General features: G+C 40.5%; 2 protein-coding genes across 2 annotated transcripts; one reads left to right on the forward strand and one right to left on the reverse strand.

Moving 5' to 3' along the window:
• Window positions 1–246: 246 nt before the first annotated feature.
• Window positions 247–2887, forward strand: sf3a2 (splicing factor 3a, subunit 2). The gene is made up of 7 exons (XM_085378036.1): window positions 247–510; window positions 623–669; window positions 844–953; window positions 1078–1127; window positions 1381–1521; window positions 1615–1683; window positions 2249–2887. Exons 1-7 carry the CDS (start codon window positions 313–315, stop codon window positions 2516–2518), a joined length of 885 nt encoding a protein of 294 aa, XP_085234162.1. The 5' UTR covers window positions 247–312; the 3' UTR covers window positions 2519–2887.
• A 409-nt stretch (window positions 2888–3296) lies between these two features.
• On the reverse strand, window positions 3297–6955 carry LOC146613565 (uncharacterized). Its single transcript, XM_085378716.1, has 6 exons — window positions 6856–6955; window positions 5912–5940; window positions 5736–5811; window positions 5529–5663; window positions 3777–3871; window positions 3297–3699 (listed from the first exon to the last, which is right to left on the reverse strand). Exons 1-6 carry the CDS (start codon window positions 6947–6949, stop codon window positions 3355–3357), a joined length of 774 nt encoding a protein of 257 aa, XP_085234842.1. The 5' UTR covers window positions 6950–6955; the 3' UTR covers window positions 3297–3354.
• Window positions 6956–9322: the final 2367 nt, after the last annotated feature.

Raw genomic sequence — 9322 nt, forward strand, 5'->3', positions numbered from 1 at the left:
TTTTACAAACCAATTCTGGTTCATCTGTTTCATTCAACGAGTCGCTTTCGCCCTTCTCATTCTCCGTCACCACCATGCTTTTTCCGCCATGTATGTATGAAAACAAAGGCACTGCACATGCGCGTTTTACCCATATTCTTTTGCGATATTTCATTTTCTTATCATTGCCTAACATTATACCGGTATTATGAATGGTATGATATGGCCCAGCCCTAGTACTTATTGTTTTGTTTTTCACCAGGTAATCGGGGGAATCTATTTAGAGTAACTGTCAACGTTCGTGTGACTGTTTAAGTCCAAAACCTTACAAAAATGGATTTCCAGCATCGAGCTGGAGGGAAGACGGGGAGCGGAGGGGTGGCATCTGCCTCTGAGAGTAACCGTGACAGGCGAGAACGGTTACGTCAGTTGGCCTTGGAGACCATTGATATCAACAAAGACCCCTACTTTATGAAGAACCATTTAGGATCATACGAGTGCAAACTTTGTCTGACACTTCACAACAATGAGGTGAGAGACGCATAATGAGACATTTCTCTGTTAACTGAATTTGCTTTTATTTCTTGTCATCGGGGTGTCTTATTTGAAAAGAAAAATTAAAAAATGTCTCTCTGTATTTCAGGGAAGCTACTTAGCTCACACACAAGGAAAGAAACACCAGACCAATCTGTAAGTCCATACATTATCTGTGCTACAACACAGAAGTGCAATAGCTGTAACTTTATGTTCTGATTTAATTAAAGTGGCTGTTTAACACAAATGAGTCCCAATTTAAAACTTCTGGAGAAATTTAAATTTAAAGAAATGTAATTTTGAGGAAAACCTTTTACATACATTTTTCAGAGCACGGAGGGCAGCCAAAGAAGCAAAAGAAGCTCCTGCTCAACCAGCTCCAGCCAAAGTGAAAGTTGAGGTCAAGAAGTTTGTCAAAATTGGTCGACCAGGATACAAAGGTAGGCAAGCTCTGGCATTTTATATGGTAGTCACAGTTTGGTTTATAATACTAGTTTCTTTAAAAAATGCATTGTTAAAAAAAATTAACGTTTTCTTTTTCTTTTTTTTTAAAATTATTCACAGTGACCAAACAGAGGGATCCAGAGATGGGACAGCAATCTTTACTTTTCCAGGTTTGTATATTTTGAAAGAATGCACATAATCCAGTATCCTTTTGAGGCCACGTAAATAAGTTATTATTTGTGTGCTTCAAACCAAAGCAAAATGCTCACTTATTCTTTGGATAATCTGGTGAGTGTAAAGGGGCTTTACACTGAAACTGGGTCACAGGAACAAATCATAACCTCATGCTCTAACCTGCAAAGTTTCACAACACCACAACAGTAAAGGCCATGTGTTACTGACCTTCTTTTCTTGGCCCATCAGATTGACTATCCAGAGATCGCTGAAGGAATTGGACCCAGGCATCGCTTCATGTCTGCTTACGAACAGCGCATTGAGCCTCCCGATCGTCGCTGGCAGTACCTGCTTTTTGCTGCTGAACCATATGAGACCATTGCTTTCAAGGTGAGACCTGCACTTTTCTCTTCCCCTTATGTTTTTTTTTGCTTTGTCATTTTTTCCTTCACTCGTGTAATAACAAGATGTTTGCTGTTTTAGGTACCCAGCAGAGAAATTGATAAAGCAGAAAACCGCTTCTGGACCCACTGGAACAAAGAAACTAAACAGGTACCATGTATGTTACAGAGTGTCTGCCAGTAGAGTTATTGGGTCCAGCAGCCAGAACCAATGGGAGGGGTGAAGCAAAGTGGACACACTGTGTGTCAAAAACGGAACAGCTGAGGTGTAGATTTAGCTTCTAGCTGTCTGATAAGATGCGCACCTTGGGGAATTTTCCCTGTCTTTCCGTATGAGAAGTCAATAATGTGCCGCAGAGTGAGAGAGCTCTGAATCATTGTTTACCTCATTTACATGCAAACCTGATCTAATTAGTAAACAAACGTGGGTGAATGTCAGCCCGTGGGTGAATGAAGGTAAAACGGTCGCTTGAACTTGTTTATATTTCAAATTTTTTCAAGCTGTTATGCACAAATAGCAGTTGATGGGAACAGTGAGTCAATAAAGTGACCTTAATATTTGTTCTATATGTTTACCTCTTCATCTTAAAAATCCTTGTAAAAAGTTTCTGTGATACACTAGTTTGAACTAGTGGAACTCGTATATTAGTTTTCCTAAATTGTTTCTAATAGTGGAAACATGTCTTTAATTGTTCTTTTTTTGTTGTTCTATCCAGTTTTTCCTACAGTTCCACTTCAAAATGGAGAAACCTGTTACCCAGTCGAGCGGCCCAGCACCTGCTGCCACTGTGAAGCGTCCTCCTCCCCTTATGAGTGGAGATCACCCATCAAACGACTCTCTGCCCCCTCCCCCTCCAGGGGGAATGTCCATCCCTCCTCTTCCGCCTGGTGCCCCAGGAGCCCCTCAGATGCCCCCACAGATGCCCATGCCCCCCATGCCAATGAGGCCACCCCCTCCGGAGGGCCTTACATTAGCTAATAACTGATCTCTGGCCAGTGATCTGTTTTTAGTGATTTACCTTGATTTCTGTAATGGTGTGTAGTCGCACTGCCCTGCCTGTTTACAATGTCCATCTCCTTGTAGATACTGCAGTTATGTTTAGTTTTATTATTTCTGCAAAGGGTTAAAGTTCATGTTTATTGGAGTTTTCAGTCTTTGTTTGGTTTATGTAAATGTGCAGGGCAGTCTCTTACTGCAGCATCATAAATATGACCACACTCTTTTGTAATAATATCCACATTCTGGATATGGAGGTGTGATTGGAAGTTCGTATTTTAGGATTATGGTTTTGTAATTAAATGCTGTGGACAAACAGAAAATGTTTGTGTCATAAGAGTCTTTGATTTTATAAAGATATTCCACCAAAAGATTTCTTGAGTGTTCTTTAAATACTGAATCTCAGCTTTGCTTATCAGTGTGAAAACCTGAATTTACTGAGAGGACAGTTTTATTTAACTGGGCTCTCTTTAGTGGCTCTACAACAAGCTAAACTGGACAAATGAAGTCACTTGACACTTGAAGTCACTTCTAGCAACACACTGTTGACATTTTAACTGCATTTGAATGGATGGGCATAATTTATTCAGTGCCACCTTTCAGAACCAGAAAAACAAATTTGTTAACAAGATGCCTCGGTTTGAAATAAAGGATTTAATACACCAAACCACCAGAAAGCATCCAAATCTATAACACAGCACAAAGTCATGTCAGAAGATTTAATTGCAAGCACACTTTAAGGCTCAGATTTTGACAAAATTGCCACCTTTTAATAATGAATAAATCATACCAGCTGATGAGAAAATAGCTTCTACTAGAGTGAAATTATTCTTCTGGACTCTTTTTCTTTGCCTCTGACCTCTTATTTTCCTGAGCAACAGCCTCCTCATCTCCTGCATCTTCAGGATCACCTTTTTTGTCTCTACCTTTCTTTACTTTGATTTCTTCATTTCTGGCTTTCGTGGCTCTCCTGCCCTTTAAGTTCTTATCTCTTTGCTTTATGAGTTTCTTATCTGGAAGTGGTTTGTTTCTCAGAGCTCTTAATCCTCGTGCTGTTGCTCCTCTCTTTGATTTTCCCCTTTTAACCTCTCCATCATCATCGTCCTCTTCTTCCTCGTCATCAAAGTCAGGCAGCCACCAAAACACGACTTCCCACAGAGATGTTTCAGGCTGCCGGGGGAGAACAATCAAACAAAATGTTCACGCCACCTATGTTGATCAGCGATCATTTTTAATCGCCAATTTACCTCCGGCAGTGGTCTTCTGTGTCGCAGTGAGCCTGATCGCCTCATGGTCAGTCCAGTTTCTTCCTCTTCAACTGCTTTGTGACCACGTAAGGTTTCTGTTTTGGTTACAAGAAAGGATCACTCACTCACAGTCAGGGCCGGTCCGTGGCATAGGCCGTATAGGCAAATGCTAAGGGCGCCGTCCATCAGGGGGCGCCACGCCAGTGCCACAAATGTTGAAAAAAAAAGAAAAGTTGGTACTATTATTTCTAAATACAAAAAATAATCCCACGTTAATTAAAATGCAAAGTAAAGCTTATTTAATAGAAATATTATTTGTTACAACATTACGCCCCCCCCCCGCACGGTGCGCCCCCTCCCTTCCCGTATCATGGTTCCTTTTGGACGTCACCACATCAAAAAATCAACACAAGATGTCAAAACGGCCAAAACTGTCAGGTGCCCAGGGAAGAAAAAAGAGAAAAGAAGAGGAGGAGAAACGAGAAAAAGACAGAGGTAGGTAACGTTAGCCTACATGAAATTATTTGTCTGAATGTGATAGTAACCTAAATTTTTAGGATTAAGCTAATGTTACATGATTCGCTAATTGCTAATCAATAAATAGCTAGTTAACTGTTTTAACGTCAGTTAATATTGTGGAGGGGGCTAAATTGTTATGGAAAATAATAATGTAACGTTAGGTAATTACAGTACTCCCACCTTTCCCACCATTCCTCATTTGTATTCATCTTTTAAGCAGGTGTTTTTTGTTTACATTGTTATTGCCTTCTGGTTAGCTAACATTTACCCTGCAGGTAATAGTCACTTTTCCACCCCTGTATATATTATAGTTGTAAGCCTAGTTGTTAAAGTGCACATCATTAATGTTAATTAAGCAATATCACATGAGAGGGAATGCTGTTTTTTAATATGAGCACTGCTGTGATTCGGTCAAAGATAATCATAACATAACATTCTCATATGATATTATACTGTTACTTTGCATTCTGCTATTCAGCATTTCACTGTAATGATGACAATAAATTGAATCTAATCTAATTTGCATAAGAGTTAACATCATACATATATCTCTTTGGTTTTTCATTTATATTATATCATTTCATTTTATTCCTGGAATCATATGTTTTTATTATTAGACTTTAATACTCAGTGGTGTCACATACTCCTCTCTTCAGATGCACTGTTGAAGTTTCTAAATCCCACCCCTGGGCCATCTACCACATCTACCGCTGCTGCCTCCACTTCAGCAGCACAACCCACCAGTGATGCAGCATCAGCAGCACAACCCAGCCATGATGCAGCAGCATCAAGCGGCCTTCCTGTTGCCTCCACCTCAGCAGCACAACCCACCAGTTTTGCAGCAGCATCAAGCGGTGTTCCTGTTACCTTATTTATATTGTATTTTTAATTTCTTTTATCCAACTTGTTGACACGTTTTATTGTGTTTATGTATGTAAAATTTATTGTATTTCATATATTCATTTTTTATTTTTTGTATTCATTTATTTATTCATATATTTTTTTATCTTGTTAATTATTCTGATTGTGAATTTGCTTTCTTTAAGTAAAAAAAAAAAAGGTCAAAGACAAAGCTATTCGGTTTCTTGTGAGTACATACACTACACTGCCGATGTAGGGGGGCGCCACCTAAAATCTTGCCTAGGGCGCCAGATTGGTTAGGGCCGGGCCTGCTCACAGTAGATGTGCTATTTTCATACCTGAGTTTTCACTTTAGTTCACTGGTTTACTTGCCATTGAGCCTCTGAAATCCTGAGGTGAGCACCAGGATGGTAATGGCCACAAGCAAACAGCGGTTCAGGGTGACGTTCTCCCACGGGGTTTCGATCTGAGTCGGATTCTGAATGGACAAGGTTTTGTGCAAGGATGCTGAAAGAAAAAAGAAGTTAACAGGATGCACGGATCAGGGAGACAAGGGTAGGGGAGAAAGATGGGACTCACTTGGTTTGGGGAAACTGACTTCTCTGGTTATAGTCTTGGGTTCTGGTGCTGGCTGCTGTGGAGCTGGAGCCATTTCCTATTTAAGAACAATGTGAAGGTTAATAAAAAACGTCTGTGAGCTGTGAGGGCTGGCAGCTGAGTGAGAAATTGTTAATGCTGGTTGTTTTCCAACCTACCTCCCTGATTTTTCTGGTAGCGTACATTTCTGGAAGGGACAGATGGAGATTTAATGAAGGGTGATATCATACACCATTAACAAAAAAACAAAACCCCAAACAGCCATGCACTCAATCTGGAACTGGTTTGTTTACATCTATTAACATATATTCATATACTTGTGCTGGCTGAACACATGTTTTTCAATTTTATTAACTCCTCTGTAGATAAACTACAAGTCATCAGTGAAAAATACTGTTCTGGTTGAAAAGACTGCAGGCATGCTGGGAGCTCCGGCTGGCTTTGAGCTGAATGTTAAATGCTATGTTTCCCCATCTCAACATGCACTTAGCACAAAGTTCAGGGTGAGGTTGATGCACTTGATCATTAACCAATAAAAGAACAAAAGCCCAGATTTTTATGCCCAGCGCAAAGTCAGATATGAGTGTGAGAAGCAAAACTGTCATGAAGCTGTTGGTGCTATTGTTTTCTACAGCCATTGGTGCTATTTGATAGCCTAGCTTGTTAGCCGCGCAGAGAACAATTCGACTTCTACACTGTCAAGACCAAACCAGCTAAACTGTGCAATAAACTGTGACAATGAGTCTGAAAAATGTTTCTCCAAAAAAAAAAAGTTTCCAGAAACTCCTGCTGTAGAGGCCTCATAAACATATGACATGAAAATATGATACTTTCCTTTTTTTGTTTAGATTTATGTTTCAGAAGATGTTATTTTTGTGGAAATAAGCGCAGTGCACCCCACTGCACTGAGAAATGATCCATCCAGCATGGCTGTGGCTCATTATCACTGTGTTGCTTTCCACCAGGAGTCAGATTTCGGTGGCTCCTTGTGCTGCTGTTCCCTAGTATTTATAGAGTTGTACGCATATCCTGTATTTGCAATGGAAGAAATCATTTATGCATAGTCATTAACAATTCAGTGCGTGTGTGTGTGTGTCGCCACCTGGTTTGCGGATCTGCCTAACAGGTTTCTGTGGAGGAGGATCTGCTCTTGGTGGCCATAACTCCTCTTCAAATGTTTCATAGCTTTCTTCCATTTCTTCCCTGAGAGAGATGGAGGAGAAGGAACATGGGAGTAGCAAATCATTTAAATTTTTCATGTTTTAGCAGACAATCACAAAAAGATCACAAAAGCTGCAGAGGCCAGTTCAGCTTTTTTAAGGGATGTTCTTGCTTTTTCTTAAGTTCTGAATGCGAGATAATTCATTGGATCGCACTCTTATCACAGTTGTTCTTATCACTATTCCTTCCCCCATAAAAAAAAAAAATCCTGATGTCTCATTGGGATTCAGTTTTGACTGCATAAAACGATACTAGTAAAAGGTCAACTTTGCCACTTTTGCATTAAATTAAAGCAGTTTGCTGACCTTAACATTTACAAATGAATACAGTAAGGGCCTTATGTGTTGCATGACATTTCTCAACAGACACTGAGGTAATGCCCTTCCAGGCCTATAAATAGATAAAGCAATGGTACCAGCAGACAAATGGATACACACTATATAAATACACAAAAAAATTAAAGCCCTAATGTTTCTCTTATATTCTTGATCAATCTTTTCTGTGTTTCAGCTGTAAAGTCAAACCCCAATTGAAAGAATACCTACCTGCCTCAACATTTGGGGTCCCCTGGGCAGTGCTGGGAAGCCTTTGTCACAGAGCTGTTGTTCCTCCACAAAGATGGCAGCTGAGTTTCACTCTGAACTGTCTGATAGCCAAGAACAGGTGGCGGAGAATGAAAAAACAAAAAGGTATTAGGTGTCAGGCGCTGACTGAGGGAGGGCTGACATTAACATGCTTTATGCAACCACTAGATCACAGAGTGATGAGGGTGGGTGGAAATAACCAGTTCTGAAAAACTCTGACCCATTTTTGATAAATATCACTTTGTGTCCAAGGAGTCAAGGAGGAAAAATGTCAAAGTTTTTGAACAGCAACATGCTGCAAACAGTGATTTTGATATTTTTAAGCAAATGGTCAAAAATGCTGCAAAAGAGAGGTGAGTGGGGTTTGAATTTTGTATTATTACTCACCAGCAGAGAGCGCTGCTGCGCTATTAGGGAGATAGAGTCTGTGGCACTTTGCTCTGCAGATGAGGCCTGTGGTCTGTCAGCCATATTAGCCGTCAAACAGACAGAGGGTCTGCCAAATTTCTTTTTATGAAGCTACATCTGCGATGCCAGCACTTCAGACACATTAGGCCATTTTGTCTGAGCAGATTATATTCATGCAGATGCTTTGCAGCATATTTCCTCTTTTTTCCCCTTGTTAAATTAATAAGACAAGTAGGTATTGTCATTCTGTGTGTGATGTGAAGCCTGGAGGCAAACTCATCCTTCTATGTGACATGGAGGCCACTAACAAGAAGCCACGCGAACAGATGTAAATCTGATTAGGTTATATCAGGGTTAGGTGGTTGCAGGCCACCTTTATGTGGGAGGGGAGAGGAAGTGTTGATAAACAGACTTGTGGCGATGCTGATGAGTCATACCTTTGCTGGTACTGTGCCCAATTCCAGTTGAATCGCACACTGCTTTAGCTGTCAGTTATTAAAATTGGATGTTTGCTCTGTAGCCTTTGAAGTGAAGAGACTGACCTAAACAAACCGGGGATATACTCTTTGTTTTCCAATGTAATGCAAGCAGCCTCTAGCAGACCTCCACATATACTTCATTCCCCAAAAATGTGTTAATTGTTTGTCGATCTAATCCGCAGAACTCCGACCAGCATTTAGCTGATTTTCAGCTTTTTATTGCATTCTTTTTTTTTTAAATTCAAAACACTCGGCATGCTTGCTTATAATGAGCTTGTCTGTGGCCTTAATTGACCAAATGCACACTCTCACCCCGCTGATTTGTCGGTACTTATTAGTCCCAAGGATGCTCCTTCACCGCATGCTAGAGTGCGTCATCTGTGTGAAGAGTTCTTTCTATTATCACTGATTGAAAGCTCATTTGATCTGGATAAAAATAATTCCACCAAGTTTCAAAATGAACATAGAGATTTAAATTTTTTTCTTTCTCAGCACTCTGTAATCTGGGGTTCTCCTTTCATCCTTTATTGAGCACACGTCAAGGTAATAAAGTGAAACTTTGCAAGTTTGGGACAAAACCTTAAAGAATGTTTCAAGGGCAACTCTAACCCTCCTGTGGACACATTTTATCCAATATAAACGAGCAAACATTGCTCACGGACATGTACGTTCCAGATTCGGGCACTAGAGAGATCTTAGCTGGGTGAAGCTTTCTGTCCCCTTTTGTCCTTACATAATGGGGACTGTGCTCAGAGAACAAGCTGCCTGTCCAGCACACAGTGGGAGCTGCTCTGTGCCCTCTCTCACTGAGTAGCACGAAGAAGCGTGAAGCAGCATTAGTTGTAGTCTGTCTGGAACATAAAGGCTATGACGCCTT

This window comes from Diplotaxodon limnothrissa, linkage group LG18 (genome assembly GCF_057381915.1).
Source record: "Diplotaxodon limnothrissa isolate DT_005_m linkage group LG18, D_limnothrissa_male_GT1.1, whole genome shotgun sequence".
In the NCBI taxonomy this organism is placed as follows: Eukaryota; Metazoa; Chordata; class Actinopteri; order Cichliformes; family Cichlidae; genus Diplotaxodon; species Diplotaxodon limnothrissa.

Excerpts from the sequence above, each read along its gene's own strand:
- sf3a2 (XM_085378036.1), top strand. The coding sequence starts at position 313 with ATGGATTTCCAGCATCGAGCTGGAGGGAAGACGGGGAGCGGAGGGGTG. Across the intron at positions 954-1,077 it reads TGGTCGACCAGGATACAAAG|TGACCAAACAGAGGGATCCA; the intron begins GTAGGCAAGCTC and ends AATTATTCACAG. Across the intron at positions 1,522-1,614 it reads ATGAGACCATTGCTTTCAAG|GTACCCAGCAGAGAAATTGA; the intron begins GTGAGACCTGCA and ends TTGCTGTTTTAG.
- LOC146613565 (XM_085378716.1), bottom strand. The coding sequence starts at position 6,949 with ATGGAAGAAAGCTATGAAACATTTGAAGAGGAGTTATGGCCACCAAGA. Across the intron at positions 5,812-5,911 it reads CTACCAGAAAAATCAGGGAG|GAAATGGCTCCAGCTCCACA; the intron begins GTAGGTTGGAAA and ends GTTCTTAAATAG. Across the intron at positions 3,700-3,776 it reads ACAGAAGACCACTGCCGGAG|CCTGAAACATCTCTGTGGGA; the intron begins GTAAATTGGCGA and ends CTCCCCCGGCAG.